Source organism: Bison bison, unplaced genomic scaffold (assembly GCF_000754665.1).
Source record: "Bison bison bison isolate TAMUID 2011002044 unplaced genomic scaffold, Bison_UMD1.0 scf7180017864491, whole genome shotgun sequence".
In the NCBI taxonomy this organism is placed as follows: Eukaryota; Metazoa; Chordata; class Mammalia; order Artiodactyla; family Bovidae; genus Bison; species Bison bison.
In genome coordinates this window covers 8,914,804-8,937,550 of record NW_011495050.1, presented here as the reverse complement: position 1 = coordinate 8,937,550, position 22,747 = coordinate 8,914,804, and the positions used below count along the sequence as shown (strand labels likewise).

Here is a 22,747-nt window from a genome sequence, read left to right as displayed (position 1 = left end):
AATGGCTACCCACTCCAGTATTCTGACCTGGAGAATTCCATGGACTGTATAGTCCATGGGGTCGCAAAGAGTTGGACATGATGGAGCGACTTTCACTTTCATATATTAAACACATTAAGAACACAGAAAATGTAAGCAGCATAGTCCTTTTTTTAAAGTAATGATCTGCCATATTTCCCTTTTTATCTATAAGTCAGGGTTCCTCTAGTATCAGTATTATGAAGATGAATTCAGTTCTTTAGAAAATAATGAAATTTTCGTAACAGAATCTCAATCCCGTATTTAATATGCTGATTTACATGACTACTTCTCTACACATTTCAAATTTCATTTGAAATTAAATGGCAATTACCCAGTTTACTGTTAAATACACCCATAATTTATGAACAGAATTTTATGTTGGGAGATATATGACTGGCAAATAAATTGTAAGGATTGAAATGAAAACATAAATATAGTCAGCTATGTGATGGTGGTGGTTTAGTGGCTAAGTCTTGTCCAACTCTTGCAACCTGTTGGACTGTAGCATGCCAGACTCCTCTGTCTATGGTATATCCCAGGCAAAAATACAGGAGTAGGTTGTCATTTCTTTTTCCAGGGGATCTTCTTAACCCAGGGATTGAACCCATGTCTCTTGCATTGCAGGTGGATTCTTTTACCGTTAAGCCACCAGGGAAACCCCACAGTCAGCTATGGAAGAATTTAATTCTAACATCATTATCAACTAATACGGTCAAAGGCCTTAAATGTTACATTGCCATAACTATGAAATATACAGTTATATCATGCAAGAAAATGTTATCAGGGAGTTTTTAATGGTTGTTTTAGACCAATGGTTACTTAGACCATTCTGACAACTAAATATCTTCTTTTAATTATTGTCATGGGTTCTGTAGACATTATATTAATTAAGTTGACTCTCATAGACCAGAGAGGTTCATAAAGACAGAGAAGTAAAAGAAGTTTCTTTTTTAAGTATTTCAAGGTAAAGTAACTATTTAGCACTAAAAGATACATGATGATATAATGGTTACATTGCTATTAAAATCAAAAGGAAATAAAACAAGTGACAAGATTAGGAACTATTTTCAAACTCTACAGACCAATAGAACTCAACTTCCTATTCTCTTAAAACTCAGTAAATGAAATATCTAGTTTAATTTATAAGGCTTCCCAGGTGGTCCTAGTGGTAAAGAACTTGCCAGTCAATGAAGGAGACATAAGAGACACAGGTTAGATCCCTGGATTGGGAAGATCCCCTGGAAGAGTGCATGGCAGTCCACTCCAGTATTCTTGCCTGGAGAATCCCATGGACAGACGACCCTGGCAAGCTACAGTTAGTTCATAGGGTCACGCAGAGAACACAACTGAATTGACTTAGCATGCGTGAACAATTTATATAAGCTTAAAATAATGCAGTTTGTCCATGTATGAAAAGGGGATTAAGATAAGGATTCAAATTCAGCTTGTGAATGTTCTCTCAGAATGTGGTCAATTAAAATTGAAACAATATCTACTACCACACATATAAACTTCCCAGGTTGTTCAGAGGTAAAGAATCTGTCTGCCAGTGCAGGAGATGCAAGAGGTATGGCTTTGATCTCTGGGTCAGGAAGATACCCTGGAAGAGGAAATGGCAACCCACTCCAGTACTTTGCTTGGAAAACTCCATGGACAGAGAAGCCTGGCAGGCTACAGTCTATTGGGTCAGAAAGCGTTGGATGTGACTGAGCGACTGAGCACGTGCACACACACACACATCACACATACACATACACACACACACACACATATATATATATATATATATCACTAGTTCTTAAATTGTGCTGACAAGGCTATGCCCACTGTCTTTATCAGAAAAAGAGCCTATTTGTCCATGTGCTACACTCCCATGAAAGTAAACTACACTTCAATTGTCCAAACCAAAAGAGGTGATATTCTCTTACTATATCATGCTCCCACCTTCAATCCTGAAATCATAAACATTGACTCACATTGATAGTTATTAAGTTAGAGGAGCTATTTCAAGATTAGATGCTGAAATATGATTCCCTGCCTTTTTTTTAAACAATGTATAAAGGAAAATAGGAAAAGCTGATTATCTAAACAAAATTAGAAAACAGTGCATTTAAACAGAATTGCTTTGATGCTGTGCTCTATTTTCAAACTTTCTGATTTTTAAAATTCTGTAATACAGAGGAAACTGTTTTTCAGTTACACTTTCACTAAAATTGTAATTTAAATTTAAGTTCTAAGGAAAAGTGCTTTTTTTCCTGGAGAAATATGGACACCATTTGTGATAGTGAGAAATAACAAAACTTTACATTTTTCCTTTTAATTGTGAGTGCTGGATTTAAATTTTACGCTTGATCACAATTTTTTTTTTAACTATCTGTACCTCATGGTTAGACAATGTGCTTCTCATTCATCCCATATAGTTGATTATCTCTTTCATTAAATAGTATCTTTATTCACTTGCATGTCCGAATTTTATTAAAAGAAATCCTAATATCTTTTGATTTACACCAAGATAACATGTCTATCTGTTGTGAATATTTTAACTCTTTGGGAAACCAAGGCTTAAGACAACTCAGATAGCAATTAGTAACTTCACAATTCAACACTCACCTTCTGACTGTCAAATTCTATTATTTCCCACTATATTACGCTGCATCCCTCATATTTTTATTTATTTTGCTCAGTGACAGTGCACACACACTTAAGTCAAAACCCTTCCAAATGTAAAATATAGAGTCCTCAGAAGTTATTTCCAAATTATATTATGTGCATCTAAAATGCCAAGGGCCTCAGTGTAACTGGAGTTTACGTGAATTTTCAATAGAATTTGAAAGGTCTGTCCATTAAGTATGATTTCCTTACCAAAAAGATGCATTGCTGATCTGAAAATGCTAATCCCTTTTAGAATATTATAAAATATTTTATACATAAATTGAGAACACATTCTATTACTATTGGCATACCTTTGTTGAATTAAAACTAAGTATCTACAAAATGTTGATATGCATAAAAAGAATCATATCAACAATATTATGGAAGACAAAAGAAAAATCAAACTGTGATAAAATCTATAAAGATTTAGAAGACAAATATAAGATTACTCATATATTTACATATTTATAATTATTTAAATACTGTAATTCCTAAATTTGCATGCCAAAGACAATTTTATGAATACAGGAATTGTATCTTTGTATATTAAAAAGTGTGATACATCAAATAACTTCAAATGAAAATGTTGTAATAATATTTCACACTTGAATATCTGATAAAAATTATAGTTTTTAATAAACATCATGTAGAGGTAAAATTTTCTCTATGGTTGTCATCTGAAAATCTCCTTCCAACTTAGAAATTAAGAAAATTGATTATTATTCATGCAAATAGAAAATAATAGATTTTAGGTTTATAAGTGACAATAATATGGGGATTTCTATAAATAAATAAGAGAACTTGAAAACACCACAGATAAAGAGAAGTTTCACTATTATGTGGGAAGTAGCACTATTCAAGTTCTTATTAGAAGAGAATAATGTAAATTAAATATAAGAATCTTATTTAAAATCAAAGACTAATACGGAAAAACGATATTGAAATCTTCCTTTGAGGGAGAATTGAAAATTGAAAAAGGAAAAGTTTTAAAGCATAGAACAGATAATAATAGAACTTTAAAAGAAAATATTTCCAATATAAATAAATTTGGGGGGTATGCTTTATTTGTTTTAGACAGGAGTGAATATATTCAATGTGGGACCAAGGGGAGGAAAAGCATTTTCTGTATCAAAGGTATTTCATTTATGATTTTTCTCACTACTTTTGAGTCAGAACATAAATATTTGTCAGTGTGTATCCTCAAACTCTACACAACCCTATTTAAATTGCTGTATATAAAATAATAAAGAAGCCATATAACATAACTGAAAGGAAGCTCTATGGGGGAAAGCATGTTGCTGTATCTATATGCCTATACTATCAATTACAGGATCAATTATGGAGCAAGCTATTAAAAATAGCTAGTGGTACTTAGGAATCTTAGGAGTTTTCAGCTTATTTTCATAATATAAATAATACAGATTAAACAAAAACATTAGGGGGAAAAACATCAATCTTTGGAAACAATATAAATCAATAATAATTACAAGTACTCAATAAGTATTTGAGTTATTAGGAAATCATGCCACATGGAGACCTGGTGGTGACTTTTGAGTAGAATATTCTACAAAATTTTCTATCTTGAATTGGTTACAATTTAGATACTACTGAAATTATATGGTAGCACAAAACAATCTAAAAATCATGATTGTCATTTCATGTCTGGGCATGTATTCAGGATGTCAGATTGTGGAATTATGAATTTTATAGCTATTTAAGTTAGCCTAGCAGAGTATTTGTTAATCCGAATTTCTTTGATTATAGTTTCAATAATTACTTCTCCAACTGAACTTCTGTGGTTTAGGTAAAATGTTTTTTGAAGATAATGCAGTTGAAAAACTCAAGGCTGAATCAGGAAAGTTTTAAAAGGATACAGTGCAAAGGTATGCTTTTATATATTAAAACTTTTCCTTGATTTTATTATAAAATTATAGCTTACATTTTCTCAGGCCACCTTATTCCCTCTATAGTGTGAAGATACAGATTATATCTAAAGTCATCCTCATTTGAGCTCCTTTTCCTGCTAAAAATAGAAATAATTCATATCCCATAAAACACTTCCTATTTTTCTACAGTAAATTTTTTTATATGTTACTTTTCAGTGCTGAAACTGGATAGGCAATGCAGGAAAATCAAACTGAATCTTGAATGTACTATAAAAGTCAATTTAAGACCAGTCAGTAGAATATTGATAATTAAGTACACAAATTTACTAACAATTTTGTACTACTGTCTTGTAATGGAAAACAATCTATCTAAAGATACCATTTTTATGAAACCATACAGCATACAGCAAATGAAATACCACTTTATTTTTTAAGACAGGACATCTATGTTTTTTTTTTTTTTTCTCTCTGCAAGTTGTACATTTCAATATAAAATAAGTGCTACTTTATTTCTATTCAGATAAAGAGTACATCTTACTGAAGGATTCCATGAATCGAGCAGAAAGGATCACCACATGAGTCAAAGATGATAATCATTTGAATATCTGCCATGCCATCTGCTTTAACTCATTGTAGAGGGAAATCAGAGCCATAAAATCATGTGAGTGGAAAACTCCATAAGGAAAGGGGTGAACCCAGAAATAAAGAGGCTCTACACAAACTATTTATTTTCACTTAAAGAGTCCTCTTATTTCTGAAGCACACAAAAATTTTTAAAATTTAAGTAAAAATGCAGCAAAATGTGATTGCAAATTTTAAAATGACACTGGCTAAAAATCATAAGATTTAAGTAATATGCCCAGTTATTTTTAATAAAATAAAGGAAAAAAATTTCTATAGATATTTAATTTTCATTTTAAAAATATATGCTATCATAAGAGATGTTAATACAATGCACAGATTTAAGAGAAAATCTGCATTCATGTTTCCATTTGAATCAACAACTTTACAATAGAAATTATAGATTTTTCTACAGTGGACTTTGTCTAATATCTTGAGTTAAAATCTTTGGAATTTTTATTATAGTGACACCCAATACACTATTACAAATTCCAATCATATTAATCTTTTGCTATTATTATGAGAAACGTATTGACAGGGTAGCTGTAGAAAGGTTACTGGTATACAAAATATAAATTGTTGAAATCTGTATTCCAGAAAACAATATGTAGTCTAACACTATTTCAGTTATTAACTATAAGCTGCTGAAAGCCATCATATTAAATTCCCAAAGTGCTTAATACTGAAGATTACTAAAAAGGAAAGTATTGTAAAAAAATAGATAAATGGAAATATGTAACTGTGGCAATGTTCATTGAATAGTAGCTAATACACTGCTGAGAATGAAATGAATTATTTAAATAAGTAGTCTGAGGATAAAATGCACTAAATCCACATAATATTACTAAACATTACAGAAAGCACATTTTTATTAATACTCCATCCTCATAATAATCAAGTTCTAAACAGAGTTTCTTTAAGTTAACATAGCAAATACTATATCTCACTTATTCAAAATTATACCTGTTAATAAAAATGGTAGACGGCAATCTTAACAAGGTTAACTAAAATAGCATCCACAAAAACACTGTATATGGAAATGGATTTCAATTGATGAAGACTCTGTTCAGAATTTTCTGCAGTGTTTTGTGGTACATGTTTGGGTAGCATGTCCCACTGCTGAAGCACTTTCTTAAAGATAAATATTACATGTTACACATTATCTTTTGGAGGTTATAATATTCTTTATTCTGGACAGTGTGCTATAAAACCCAACTAACTTTTATACTGCAATTTAGTTATGATCACAATATTGCCTTAGCAATAAAATGGTCATTTTTGCTTACTCAAATTACCATGTTTTAAGATAAAGATATTTTGCCTCTAACATAAAATGCAGTTATGTATACCAAAATCATTTTACACGTCAAAAGAGGCAGAGGTATTAGTTAAATATACCTTGATACGGAGCACTAAATCCACGGTATCGATGATTGCTGTCTGTAACAAAATGCAGTCTGAGCCAGTTTTTGTTGCTGATAATTGGTGGTGGTATATTCATTCCAGATAACCTGAATTATGGAAGACAACAACAAACAAATTTAAAAAGCTTTTCAGTAGTAAACATTGCCACTGAATTGGGACCCAAAAAAGTTTACCTGTATACAATATTCATAACTTTTCACTGCTACCTTTTTAAGCACAAGTGAAATAGTTTTATGCATAGAAAAGTCAATCATAGAATAGCATAATTTCAAAATAAGCTGTTCCAATCAGGTTGCATATAGGAGTAAAATCAACTGGAAACTAAATGTAATTTTTGATTCTCAAAAAAAAAATTTTTTTTGATTCTCCCAAATTTATTAAGTAGATAATAATAAACATAATGGCTGCTTAGCTAATACTGTTGGTCACTGCATAACCTATGTATGTATTGATATGGTAATAATTACAAAACAGACTTTTAAAGCAATTGATATAGTTTTTTCCATGTTATATATTTTTAACATTTCACATTCAATGGAAGATTTCACTATTTCCTAGAACAAGCACTATTTTAATGTAATTTCATAGCATTGTACATTTGTATGATTAGCTTTCATTACAATACTATAAGGCACTAGAGTTCTGCTTCAATTGATAGAAAACAGATTGTATTTTGTATATATACTTAGTCACCAGGTATCTAGTCACAGAGATTATTGCATAATCTCCTTAAAGCAAATATTTAAAACTATGCCCCAGATATTGGTCATGATTAACAGATGAAATAACTTTCAAAGCTCTATAATCTTTTGAAGATTTCCAGCAAAGCAGGTTTTCTGATTTAATTCAACAAAAAATACCACCCTATAAATCTATTTAAATAGTAGATATGTGTTATAAAGCCAAGGTGAAATGCTCTCAAAAGACTATTACATCGTGAAGCAGAATTCTAGAAAAGGTTTCCTAATACCACTATATGGCATATCTTTCCCAATCTTCAAAGCCTATACTTTTCTTTCTTTCTTCATAGGAAGACAAACTAGACCACTTGGGGTGTGTGTGTGTGTGTGTGTGTGTGTGCACGTATGTTGGGGCAGGAGATTACAACTCTTCTCTCAATGCTTGGCAGTCATTCATCTCAGAGACAGGTAGGGGGAGATTAGAATATCCATCTTGCACATGTAATCAGTAGTGAAGTGTAGATAGTGAAACAAAAACATTTTATCCTACATCCTTCCCTTTTATTCCCCTAAACTCACATTTCCTAGGATTCTTGGGAGCTAGCCATCGCTTTTAGTGGATGACCACCTGCCACAGCACAAAAATTACGAATTCACATTCATTGTATCACTGTGCCCAAGAATGTATACAGTGGGCTTGGCAACATTATTGTGAAATCCAATTTTCATGGATTCTAAGATGAACAACGGAGAAGGCAATGGCACCCCACTCCAGTACTCTTGCCTGGAAAATCCCATGGATGGAGAAGCCTGGTAGGCTGCAGTTCATGGGCTCGCTAGGAGTCGGACACGACTGAGCGACTTGACTTTCACTTTTCACTTTCATGCATTGGAGAAGGCAATGGCAACCCACTCCAGTGTTCTTGCCTGGAGAATCCCAGGGATGGGGGAGCCTGGTGGGCTGCCGTCTATGGGGTCACACAGAGTCGGACACGACTGAAGTGACTTAGCGGCATACAGCAAGCAAGATGAACAAGGTGGCTTCTGTCACATATGTTTTTCATTTCTCCACCAGCTTTAGAATGAATTCTCTTTAACTTATCCCTATCAGTGTATTAAATTGATACAGAAATGGTATGGACCTAACCATACAGAAATGATACAGACTTAACAGAAGCAGAATACATTAAGAAGAGGTGGCAAGAATACACAAAAGATCTATACAAAAAATATCTTAATGATCCCAGATAATCAAAATGGTGTGATTACTTACCTAGAGCCAGACATCCTGGAGTGTGAGGTTAAGTGGGCCTTAGGAAGTATCACTATGAACAAAGCTAGTGAAGGTGATGGAATTCCATATAAGCTATTTCAAATCCCAAAAGATGATGCTGTCAAAGTGCTGCACTCAACATGCCAGCACATTTGGAAAACTCAGCAGTGGCCATAGGATTGAAAAAGGTCATTTTTCATTCCAATCCCAAAGAAGGGCAATGCCGAAGATTGTTCAAACTACTGCACAGTTGCACTCATCACACACACTAGCAAAGTATGCTCAAAATTCTCCAAGCCACACTTCAACAGTACGTGAACTGAGAACTTTCAGATGTTCAAGCTGGATTTGGAAAAGGCAGAGGATGAGAAATCAAATTGCCAACATCCATTGGAACATAGAAAAAGCAAGAGAATTCCAGAAAAGCATCTGCTTCATTGACTATGGTAAAGCCTTTGACTGTGTGGATCATAACAAATGTGGAAAATTCTTAAAGAGATGGGAATACCAGACCACCTTACCTGCCTCCTGAGAAATCTGTATGTAGGTCAAGAAGCCAATTAGAACTGGACATTGAACGACACCCTGGTTGCAAATTGGAAAAGGAGTACATCAAGGCTATATACTGTCACCCGGCTTATTTAACTCATATGTAGAGTACATCATGTGAAATGCTGGGCTGGATAAAGCACAGGCTGGAATCAAGATTGCCAGGAGAAATAGTAACAACCTCAGATATGCAGATGACACCACCCTTATGGCAGAAAGCAAAGAGGAACTAAAGAGCTGCTTGAGGAAAATAAAAGAGGAGAGTGAAAAAAGCTGGCTTAAAACTCAACGTTCAAAAAAATAAGATCATGGTATCTGGTCCCATCACTTCATAGCAAACACATGGGAAAACAATGGAAACAGTGAGAGACTTTATTTTCCTGGGCTCCAAAATCACTGCAGATGGTAACTGCAGCCATGAAATTAAAAGACACTTGCTCCTTAGAAGAAAAGCTATAATCAACTCAGACAGCATATTAAAAAGCAGAGACGTTACTTTGCCAACAAAGGCCCATCTAGCCAAAGCTATGGCTTTTCCAGGAGTCATGTATGGATGTAAGAGTTGGGACCATAAAGAAAGCTGAGCCCCAAAGAATTGATGCTTTTGAACTAGTGTTGGAGAAGACTCTTGAGAGTCCCTTGGACTGCACGGGATCAAACCAGTCAGTCCTAAAGGAAATCAGTACTGAATATTCATTGGAAGGACTGATGCTAAAGTTGAAGCTCCAATATTTTGGCCATCTGATGCGAAGAATGGACTCACTGGAAAAGATCGTGATGCTGGGAGATATTGAAGGCAGGAGAAGGGGATGACAGAGGATGAGATGGTTGGATGGCATCACTGACTTGATGGACATGAGTTTGAGCAAGCTTTGGGAGTTGATGAAGGGCAGGGATTCTGGCATGCTGCAGATCATGGGGTCACAAAGAATTGGATACAGCTGAGCAACTGAACTGACCTGAATCAGTGTCTTATTTCCTCTGTTCTTAGTGCAACTGTTCATAAGTAGAGCTGGCTGTTTTTTTTGTTTTTTTTTTAATGAATCTGAATTGAGTAAATAAATATTTGTAAAATGCATGCTTAATTTTAAAATTCACCTTTTAAAAATTTACTTCATTTCTTTCAGAAAGTTCAGTATCCAGGTTATATTTAATTTTGTTTGCTTTCTGGGTGGCTTGGTTTAAACAAAAATTCAATGAAAAAAATTTGGATTTGGTACAATTATATTTTCAGTACATAGCATGCCAGATTTTGATTTATAATTTTATGCTCTTCATTTCCCTAATTCACTGAGCATAAACATCCATTAGGGAAAGTTTAAATTATTTTTGATAGGCTGCACACATTTCTACATATAGAGAGACTATAATATATGGATGGTTGTAAAAGACTAAAGTATACAGTATGGAGAATGACCCTTAGAAAATCCAACAGATGAGAAGCAACTCAACAAGCACATCAAGAAAAGTGTGAGAGGAAAGAAGATGATACAGAAAATAAAAATGATAAACTTTCCACCTTTCTCAGCAACATCAAAAATAATTCCAGCAATAGAATGGAGTAAAAAAGCAAGTAATAGTTAATGTGGAACAACAGTTTATAAACTAAATTCAGCTTCAGGAATTGAGAAAGCTAGAACTGAAGATGTTAGAGCAGAATTATCTAGAAGCAAAATATGCATGAGGTTGAGAAAAAAAATGACAATTTAACAGAGGTGGAACCAAACAGATATTCCTAACAGATCAGTGCTTATTCTCATGAAGCGTAACAGTAGACAAACCAAGAAATAGAAAGCAAGTGTACCAAAGACCCATCTGCCACCAGAGAAGAAAACTATTTAGCTTCATTGGTTATAAGGGGGTCACATGGAATTTCCAAATTGCTCTTAGTATTGCTCACTATTTAAACATGATTTATACAATATGACTTTGTGACTTATGGAGCAATCTAGTAAATGAATTTCCATATATATGCAATATATTTCACATGTTATCAGGAGGTGTGAGATTATGTGACAACTAGAAGATTACATTAAATTAACTACTTATGATAATTAATTTATTAAATACTAACAGAGATATTTCTTAAATATAACTCACTGTTATCCCTATATGAAGCTACTGTGGTCACTTGAAAGTAGGCACATATGGATTCATTCTATTATAAAGCCAGTGAGAATCACCTCTTGGTACTGAAAGAGATTTTTTTTTCTTTCTTTTTTTTAAATTTTATTTTATTTTTAAACTTTACAAATTGTATTAGTTTTGCCAAATATCAAAATGAATCCACCACAGGTATACATGTGTTCCCCATCCTGAACCCTCCTCTCTCCTCCCTCCCCATACCATCCCTCTGGGTCGTCCCAGTGCACTAGCCCCAAGCATCCAGTATCGTGCATTGAACCTGGACTGACAACTCATTTCATACACGATATTATACATGTTTCAATGTCATTCTCCCAAATCTTCCCACCCTCTCTCTCTGCAACAGAGTCCATAAGACTGTTCTATACATCAGTGTCTCTTTTGCTGTCTCGTACACAGGGTTATTGTTACCATCTTTCTAAATTCCATATATATGCGTTAGTATACTGTATTGGTATTTTTCTTTCTAGCTTACTTCACTCTGTATAATAGGCTCTAGTTTCATCCATCTCATTAGAACTGATTCAAATGTATTCTTTTTAATGGCTGAATAATACTCCATTGTGTATATGTACCACAGCTTTCTTATCCATTCATCTGCTGATGGGCAGCTAGGTTGCTTCCATGTCCTGGCTATTATAAACAGTGCTGCGATGAACACTGGGGCACACGTGTCTCTTTCCCTTCTGGTTTTCTCAGTGTGTATGCCCGGCAGTGGGATTGCTGGATCATAAGGCAGTTCTATTTCCAGTTTTTTAAGCAATCTCCACACTGTTATCCATAGTGGCTGTACTAGTTTGCATTCCCACCAACAGTGTAAGAGAGTTCCCTTTTCTCCACACCCTCTCCAGCATTTATTGCTTGTAGACTTTTGGATCGCAGCCATTCTGACTGGTGTGAAATGATACTTCATGGTGGTTTTGATTTGCATTTCTCTGATAATGAGTGATGTTGAGCATCTTTTCATGTGTTTGTTAGCCATCTGTATGTCTTCTTTGGAGAAATGTCTATTTAGTTCTTTGACCCATTTTTTGATTGGGTCATTTATATTTCTGGAGTTGAGCTGTAGGAGTTGCTTGTACATTTTTGAGATTAGTTGTTTGTCAGTTGCTTCATTTGCTATTATTTTCTCCCATTCTGAAGGCTGCCTTTTCACCTTGCTAATAGTTTCCTTTGATGTGCAGAAGCTTTTAAGTTTAATTAGGTCCCATTTGTTTATTTTTGCTTTTATTTCCAATATTCTTGGAGGTGGGTCAAAGAGGATCCTGCTGTGATGTATGTCAGAGAGTGTTTTGCCTATGTTCTCCTCTAGGAGTTTTATAGTTTCTGGTCTTATGTTTAGATCTTTAGTCCATTTTGAGTTTATTTTTGTGTATGGTGTTAGAAAGTGTTCTAGTTTCATTCTTTTACAAGTGGTTGACCAGATTTCCCAGCATCACTTGTTAAAGAGATTGTCTTTAATCCATTGTATATTCTTGCCTCCTTTGTCAAAGATAAGGTGTCCATATGTGCGTGGATTTATCTCTGGGCTTTCTAGTTTGTTCCATTGATCTATATTTCTGTCTTACAAAAAACCTCGAATAGCCAAAGCTATCTTGAGAAAGAAGAATGGAACTGGAGGAATCAACCTACCTGACTTCAGGCTCTACTACAAAGCCACAGTTATCAAGACAGTATGGTACTGGCACAAAGACTGAAAGAGATTAAGCATACTCTTTATTTACTGAGCATTTACTATGTGACAAACACTGATGTTAAGGGCTGGAAACATAATTGTAAACAACACCAACAAGATCTGTGGTCTTACAAACAAATAAGAAAACATAAACAAATTAGTAAGATAATTTCAGAGGGTGCCAAAAGATGTATCAAAAAAAAAAAAAAGAGCAACTTGATAAAGAATTTCTAGCAATAAGGTTTCAATTTGTCTGTTATCTTCTGCATTTTACACTTGAAACAGCCATACTCATGATTTTATGTTGTGAAAGTGTAATTATTAACTTGGATTTTAGGAGTATTATATCAATAACAATAATGATAACAATAAATGTCATAACTTTTAACCTATGATATTTATTTCCAAAAAGAATTTAAGACATGCCATTTGAGTAATTAATAAATTTGAATGAGCATATTAAATTAATAATAGCATCAAAGTTCATTGCACATTCAATATAGGATACGGACAATAAAACAGTGTGATCTGCCATAATTAATCTTTGCTAAAATTGCTTTTATTTATACAATTTTCTAGAGAAATAACTAAATCATAAATTGGCATTAAATAAATGCAATGTTTTATTTTTATAGATACTACCTGAAAGAATATGATTATAACCCTTACAAGATTGTCTTAAAACTCAATGTATGGCAAAACCAATACAATATTGTAAACTAATTAGCCTCCAATTAAAATAAATAAATTTATATTAAAAAAAAAACTCAATTAAGTGTAAGAAAATTAAAAGAACCAGAAGTCTTTACCATTTTTTTAAAAAGAGCCTAGAACTATTCTGAGCTTATTCCTTTGGTTTATAACTCTCTTCTGAGATCCTCATTGCTGTCCTTGGTGGATCTCTGGTTCTCAATTTTCTCAAAATTAGCATTTCCAACAACAGATGTCATCTTTGGCGGTATGATCTGTTTTCTCTCGTCTTTAGTAACTATCAGTTCAGTTCAGTTTAGTCGCTCAGTCGTGTCCAACTCTTTGCAATCCCATGAATTGCAGCACGCCAGGCCTCCCTGCCCATCACCAACTCCCGGAGTTCACTCAAACTCATGTCCATCGAGTCGGTGATGCCATCCAGCCATCTCATCCTCTGTCATTCCCTTCTCATCCTGCCCCCAATCCCTCCCAGCATCAGGGTCTTTTCCAGTCAGTCAACTCTTCGCATGAGGTGGCCAAATATTGGAGTTTCAGCTTCAGCATCAGTCCTTCCAATGAATGCCCAGGACTGATCTCCTTTAGGATGGACTGGTTGGATCTCCTTGCAGTCCAAGGGACTTTCAAGAGTCTGTAGACACAGTCAAATCTAAACCCATGATTTTTCAAATCATCACCTGGCAAACACCACAATTCTCCCACTTTCTCCTAATTTTACTGCTTTCTCTTTCTTGCTCTCTCACTCTCTCACTTTTCCCCCACTCTCCTTCTTTTACTTCTTTTGACCCTCTTTCTCTGGGACTGAGATAAGAGTCACTCCTCATGCTTCCTAGTTCTCCAAGATTGTGTTATCAGGTTAATTGTTTTATACTGAGCTCTAATTAATTTCTAAAATTCATTCTTTCATTTTAACTCAGGGTCTTTTCACATACTACTCTTTAAGACTGAAATAAGTACCATGTTTTTAACATTTTCTTAATTTGTGAAGCTAGCCTTAAAGTTTCAAGGTTAATATAAATTCTCATTCTCCTTCTCTGCCCTCACAGAGCACCTGTGAATATTGTTATCACATAACTTATTATGTTATTTGATAGTAAGTTTTCTATCTTCAGTATTATTTTATATTTTCATTGAAATAGGTCAGTAAGTCCCTAATGCTGAGCACAATGACTGATGAAAAGTATGTATACACTGAAATTGTTTATCAAGAAAATAAATGAATATAAACTTGATACATACCCTATCTTTCTGTATCTAAGCATTCATTCATATTTTTAATGTAAATTGTCAATAACTCTATCTCATACCAATATCAAATGCTTTAATTCTTTTCTTTATTTAAGGTCCATCTAAAGTTATATTTCCTTCAGAGTTCTTCAGTTTTCTTAGTTGAAGGTTATTTCTCTGTTAAACTCTTCTTTTGGCACTTAATACTGATTTCATCTTATTATATACATTCCACAAATTATAAGAATTTGGAAAATGAGCCACACTGGATTTATCGTTGAATCCACAAGCACATTTCAAACTATAGATAATAAATGATGCTGATTATATAAAGTAATCCCTCTTTACAAAATTTCTCAACGTGTGTGCTACAGAAATTAGCCACCAAAAATGCTTTTGGGAATGAGGGAAGGTACACTAGTCAAAAGGTTTTTGAGTTATTCTTTTGTAACTGTATCCTCCTCTCATAGTTTTTAAAAAATATGTTTTAACAAAGAATTCTTTAAATGTATTTCAACAAAGACTCTCCTCTTTTCACACTTTGCCTTAAAGTCAAATAATATGCAGTGCAATTAGTTTAATGAACCCTTTCAGAAACCACTGATGTTATTTATGTCTGGTCAGGAATGTATTCCAAAGTCCCAAGAAAAATCAGCATCTTTAAATACGGTCAAAATGAAAAACTAATAAGCTTTCTATTATGTTCTGCAATATAAGTAGATATACTATCTTAACAACAAAAATAATCCATTTATGGATGGCATCAAAAGCACTATTTCACTCTATTCAAGTCATGAATACTCTGTGTATGGGGTGTACAGATAGTGACACTGACCAGACTGTACTTTTTTTGTCACAGATTTCTGACTCTGCTCTTGATTAGATGTTTGAAAGTCACTGGCCTACAGAACATACAATCCTACATGGTTTTAACAAGAGCATTAAGAGGCTACGTATTGTGTTACATAGTCCAATTTCTCAGAAGCCAGACACACTAAAGAATTTTCAAGGCATATAAGAGAAGTAGTCACACTTAGTGTTCTCTTTCCCCCTTTGCTGCTGAATAGTGTCATTTTTATCTAAACACATGCTTCATAGAAATCCAGGTTTATACTTTAGATACAATATGTGTGTGTATTCAACTACCAAATTTTAACACAGATAAATAGAATAGCTGAATAGTACTACCACCAATTCAAAATTAAACTTGTAATTTCAGTCAGTCAGTTCAGTTGCTCAGTCATGTCTGACTCTTTGCAACCCCATGGACTGCAGCAACCTGACAAAAAAATTCCAGATCTAGATTCTTTAAGAGAGAATTTTACTAAACATATAATGAACTGGAACAATTTTGCTCATTTTTTTTCCCAGAAAATAAGAGGAGGGAACACTTCTCAACTCATTTTTCAAGGTTAGTATTACCCTGATAATAAAACCAGATTCAGTTCACTTCAGTCACTCAGCCGTGTCCGACTCTTTGCGTCCCCATGAATCGTGGCACACCAGGCCTCCCTGTCCATCACCAACTCATGTCCATCGAGTCGGTGATGCCATCCAGCCATCTCATCATCTGTTGTCCCCTTCTCCTCCTGCCTCCAATCCCTCCCAGCATCAGAGTCTTTTCCAATGAGTCAACTCTTCGCATGAGGTGGCCAAAGTACTGCAGTTTCAGCTTTACATCATTCCTTCCAAAGAACACCAGGACTGATCTCCTTTAGAACGGACTGGTTGGATCTCCTTGCAGTCCAAGGGGACTCTCAAGAGTCTTCTCCAACACCACAGTTCAAAAGCATTAAGTCAGTAGAAAAACAAAAATACAAAATCAAAAACAAAATCTACAAACAAATCTATCTCATGAACTTAGATGCAAAATTCTCAATAAAATATTAGCATATTAAATCCAGAAAATAAGAAGAGAATTATATATCATGATCCAGTGAGATTTATTATGAGTTACATAAGGTTAGTTCAACATTTGAAAAATCAATGTAATCCACCATCTCAACAGGCTAAAGAAGAAAATTTAAATAATCAAATCAATGGACACAGAAAAAGCATTTGACAAAATCCAGCACATATTCGTGATAAAAGCTCTCAGCAAATTAGGAACAAATGGAATACCCTCAACTTGATAAAGGTTATATACCAAAAACCTATAATACAATTGACATCACATTTAATGTTGAACCACTGGATGACTTTCATTAAGATTAGGCACATGACACATCACTCTCATTCATGTTCTAGAGAATGCAATAAAGCTTAGAAAATAAATAAAAGAAACATATTGGAAAGAAAGTAACTGTCCTATGTGAAGGTGACAAGATTATTTATGTAGAAAATCTCAACCAGTAGATAAAAAGAGTTCTAGAATAAATAAACACATTCAGCCAAGTCACTGGATACAAGATGAACATAAATCATTCATATTTCTAAACAGTAACAATGAATATGTGGAAGTTAAAATAGTTTAAAATCACAATGCAATTTAAAATTGTTTGAAATAAAAGTAAATTCTGAGGTATAGTTTCAGTACATTTCTTACAGGGTCTATCTCAAAAAAATTACACAATGCAATGAAAGAAATAAAAGACATACATAAATAGACCAACATACCACATTCCTTAATTGGAGACTTAGCATAATAAAGAAGACAATTCTTCACAAAATGATCCTCAAAACTATTAAATGTGTATTTAATACAATTCCTGTTGAATTCTCAGCAAATTGTTTTCAAGAATATTGACAAGGCAATTATAAATGTATATGGAAAGGTAAAGATCCAGAAAATTTAAAACAATTGAAAAAGAAGAATGAAGTGCGAATAAGCCATAGCCTTTTCAACAAGTGATGCTGAAGCAAATGGAAAATGATAGGCAAAAAATGACTTAATGTAAAATTTCATAATTTTACATATTTGTGTGAATTTTTACATATTTACATTTTTACATAATTTTCATAATTATGAAAAAACATTAGCCCAAGCTTCATGACAGACTTACATGTGAAACATAAAAGTATTATAAAACACTTTGAAAACATATAAAAGTAAATTTGAGGGATGTAGGTTAAATGAAGTTTTAGATTTAATTCAAAACCATGATTCAGAAGAAAATAATTGATAAAGTGGGTCTCATCAAAATTAAATACTTTAGTGATGCAGAAGATATTGAATAAAAAGATAAAAAGATAAGGTATAATATGGAAAATATTTTCATACCACACCACCCTTATGGCAGAAAGTGAAGAACTAAAGAGCCTTTTGATGAAAGTGAAAGAGGAGAGTGAAAAAGTTGGCTTAAAGCTCAACATTCAGAAAACTAAGGTCATGGCATCCAGTCCCATCACTTCATGGCAAATAGATGGGGAAACAGTGGAAACAGTGGCTGACTCTATTTTTCTGGGCTCCAAAATCACTGCAGATGGTGACTGCAGCCATGAAAGTAAAAGACACTTACTCCTTGGAAGGAAAGTTATGACCAACATAGACAGCGAACTAAAAAGCAGAGACATTACTTTGTCAAAAAAGGTCTGTCTAGTCAAGGCTATGATTTTTCCAGTACTCATGTATGGATGTGAGAGTTGGACTGTGAAGCTGAGCACTGAAGAATTGATGCTTTTGAACTGCGGTGTTGGAGAAGACTCTTGAGAGTCCCTTGGACTGCAAGGAGATCCAACCTGTCCATCCTAAAGGAGATCAGTCCTGGGTGTTCTTTGGAAGGTCTGATACTGAAGCTGAAAGTCCAATACTTTGGCCACCTGATCTGACTGACTGACTCCTTGAAAAGACCCTGGTCTGGGAAAGACTGAGGGCAGGAGGAGAAGGGGATGACAGAGGATGAGATGGTTGGATGGCATCACTGAGTCAATGGGGATGAGTTTGGGTGAACTCCAGGAGTGGTGATGGACAGGGAGGCCTGGCATGCTGCGGTTCATGGGGTCCCAAAGAGCTGGACACAACTGAGTAACTGCACTGAACCGAACCACATATCTGACAAAGTATTTGTATGTAGAAAACATAAAGACTTCTTAACCTCAACCAGTAAAAAAGGCAAAAAAATAAAAAAAAAAATAGCAAATGAGCAAAAGATATAAATAGACATTATACTGAAAGGGTATAAATTTGAAAATAAGTATACAAATGTATATTCCTCATTATTAACCATGAGAATATGCAAATTAAATGCACAGTAAGATACCATGTTATACCTGTTACATCACACTTTAAAAAGAGTGACTCCACCAAATATGAGGATATGGAGAAACTGGACCACTCATATACTGCTGTCGGGAATGTATAATGTATAGCCACTCTGGAAAAGAGTAATATAGCCTCTTAGAAAACTAAAATTGTACTTACCATACAACCTGTAATTGTACTCTTGAGCATTATGCCAGCGATACAAGAAGTTTTAGTCACACAAAAACCTATAATCTTCAAAAACTGCTTGAGAAAACTCAAATTCTTCACAACAGATGAAAGATTCAATAAATTGTAGCACATTCATATCATGGAATACTATTCAACAATTAGTTCAGTTCAGTTCAGTCGCTCAGTCATGTCCAACTCTGCAACCCATTGGACTGCAGCATGCCAGGATTCTCTGTCCATCACCAACTTCCAGAGCTTACTCAAATGCATGTCTACTGAGTCGGTGATGACATCCAACCATCTCATCTTCTGTTGTCCCCTTCTCCTCCTGCCTTCAATCTTTCCCAGCATCAGGGTCTTTTCCAATGAGTCAGTTCTTCACATCAGGTGGCCAAGGTATTGGAGTTTCAGCTTCCACATCAGTCCTTTCAATTAATATTCAGGACTGATTTCCTTTAGGATGGACTGGTTGGATCTCCATGCAGTCCAAGAAACTTTTCTTTATAGTCCAACTCTCACATTGGTAGGAAATGGCAACCCACTCCAATACTCTTGCCTGGAGAATCCCATGGAATGAGGATCCTGGAGGGCTATAATCCATGGGGTCGCAAAGAGTCAGACACAACTGACTAACACACACACAAACACACACACACATACATACACACACACTCACACATTTGTACATGACTAGTGGTAAAACCATACCTTTGACTAGATAGACCTTTGTTGGCAAAGTAATGTCTCTGCTTTTTAATATGCTGTCTAGGCTGGTCACAGTTTGTCTTCCAAGAAGTGTCTTCTAATTTCATAGCTGAAGTCACCATCTGCAGTGATTCTGGAGCCCAGGAAAATAAAGTCTCTCACTGTTTCCATTGTTTCCCCATCTATTTGCCATAAAGTGATGGAACCGGATGGCATGATCTTAGATTTCTGAATTTGAGATTTAAGCCAATTTTTTCACTCTCCTCTTTCCCTTTCATCAAGAGGCTCTTCAGTTCTTCTTCGCTTTCTGCCATAAGGGTGGTGTCATATGCATATCTGAAGTTATTGATATTTCTCTTTATAATCTTGATTCCAGCTTGCGCTTCATCCAGCCCAGCATTTTGCATGATGTACTCTGCATGTAAGTTAAATAAGCAGGGTGACAATATACTGCCTTGATGTATTCCTTTCCCAATTTGGAATCAGTCTATGTACACTTCTAACTGTTCTATGTACAGTTCTAACTGTTGCTTCTTGACCTACATACAGATTTCTCAGGAGGCAGGTCAGGTGGTCTGGTAGTCCCATCTCTTTAGCTAATGAAGGTGATGAAATTCCAGTTGAGCTATTTCAAATCCTAAAAGATGATGCTGTGAAAGTGTTGCACTCAATATATCAGCATGTTTTGAAAACTCAGCAGTGGCCACAGCCTTGGAAAAGGTAAGTTTTAATTCCAATCCCAAAGAAAGGCAATGACAAAGAATGTTCAAACTACTCAGCGATACAAAGAACAAATTATTGATGTACAAAACAACTTCTATGACTCTCAAAGTAATTATGTGTGAAAGCAAAAATTTAAGTGAGAAAAAAAAAGAAATCTCATAAAGGTTATATGTTGTACATTTTCACCTATAGAACATTATTGAAATGACAATATTAAAAAGATGAAAAATATGGTAGTAGTTGCCAGGTTTGGTGATATTGTATGGGGGGTGTGACAGCACAGGACTATGGCTATAAAAGTGTAGTTCAAGGGATTTTTTTGATGGAGTTTTTTTGTATCTTGACTGTGGTGATGGTCACAAGAATCTATACTTGTGGTAAACTGCATGCAACTAAATACATGCACAGACACATATAATGAATGCATGTAAAATTTGTGAAATCTGAATAAGTTCAATGGAATATCTCAATGATTATTTCCTGTTGTTACACTGGATTCCAGTTATGCAAGCTGTTACAATTGCAGGAAACTGAATGAATAGTATGCAAATGTTTCTGTATTAATTCTTGCAACTGAAGGTAAATCTACAATGCCTCAAAATAAAGAAAAATTAGAAATCTTAAATATTGATCACAATTATTCACAAACTTAAAATAGTATTATTCCTGCAAAAGGCTCCCAAAATTCAGTTGTTTATCAACTGATGAATGGACAAACAGAATGTGGTACTTCCATACAATTGAATGTTATTTGGCAATGAAAATGGAGTATTGATAAATGCTATGACACACATGAAACTTGAAAAATTATGCTCAATGAAAGATACCAGTCACAAAAAACGATATATTGAATGATTCTGTTTACAGGAAATATCCAGGATAGGCAAAACTCAAGAGCCTGAAATTAGATTGGTAGTTGTCTAGGACTGCTATTAATGATGGTTGAGATGAGTTGATGGCTGCTGGATATGAGTTCTCTTCTTGGAGTGATGAAAAAGTTCTAAAATTAGATTATTGTAAAATTCACAGAATTCTGAATTTATACTTAAAATGAGTTAATTCTAACATATGTGAACCATATCTCAACAAGTCATTTAAAAATATCTAATGAACTAAAAGAACAGAAAATATACCATGAAAACGTTAATCATAAAAATTAGGGGTGGTCACACTAATATAAATAGATCTCAAAGAAAGGAATATTACTGGAGAAAATGTAGAATAGTAGATAGTGATAAATGAATACATCTACTAAATAAGACTAAATATTATCCAGTATTATTCATGTATTTTTATCTGAAGCAAAAACTTAAACAAACAAAATAATACATAGGACACAAATACAGTGAGAGTCCTCAACAATCTTCTCTTAGTTAGTGACTAAGTATACAGAGAATCAATAAAGATACTGAAGATCTCAGATCAGATCAGTCACTCAGTCATGTCCGACTCTTTGCAACCCGATGAATGGCAGCACACCAGGCCTCCCTGTCCATCACCAACTCCTGGAGTTCACTCAGACTCACGTCCATCGAGTCAGTGATGCCATCCAGCCATCTCATCTTCTGTCGTCCCCTTCTCCTCTTGCCCCCAATCCCTCCCAGCATCAGAGTCTTTTCCAATGAGTCAACTCTTCGTATGAGGTGGCCAAAGTACTGGAGTTTCAGCTTTAGCATCATTCCTTCCAAAGAAATCCCAGGACTGATCTCCTTCAGAATGGACTGGTTGGATCTCCTTGCAGTCCAAGGCACTCTCAAGAGTCTTCTCCAACACCACAGTTCAAAAGCATCAATTCTTCAGTGCTCAGCCTTCTTCACAGTCCAACTCTCACATCCATACATGATCACAGGAAAAACAATAGCCTTGACTAGACGAACCTTCATTGTCAAAGTAATGTCCCTGCTTTTGAATATGCTATCTAGGTTGGTCATAACTTTCCTTCCAAGGAATAAGTGTCTTTTAATTTCATGGCTGCAGTCACCATCTGCAGTGAGTTTGGAGCCCAGAAAAATAAAGTCTGACACTGTTTCCCCATCTATTTCCCATGAAGTGATGGGACCAGATGCCATGATCTTCGTTTTCTGA

The 22,747-nt window shown here is 34.7% G+C and overlaps 1 protein-coding gene across 1 annotated transcript in view; it reads right to left on the bottom strand.

The window, feature by feature from the left end:
- The window catches only part of CSMD3 (CUB and Sushi multiple domains 3), a 1,491,512-nt gene that overhangs the window by 951,257 nt on the left and 517,508 nt on the right, over positions 1 to 22,747 (bottom strand). Inside the window, exon 6 of the mRNA XM_010863441.1 lies at positions 6,579 to 6,691. Coding sequence (XP_010861743.1) covers positions 6,579 to 6,691 — 113 coding nt within the window. The remainder of the gene's footprint in view (positions 1 to 6,578; positions 6,692 to 22,747) is intronic.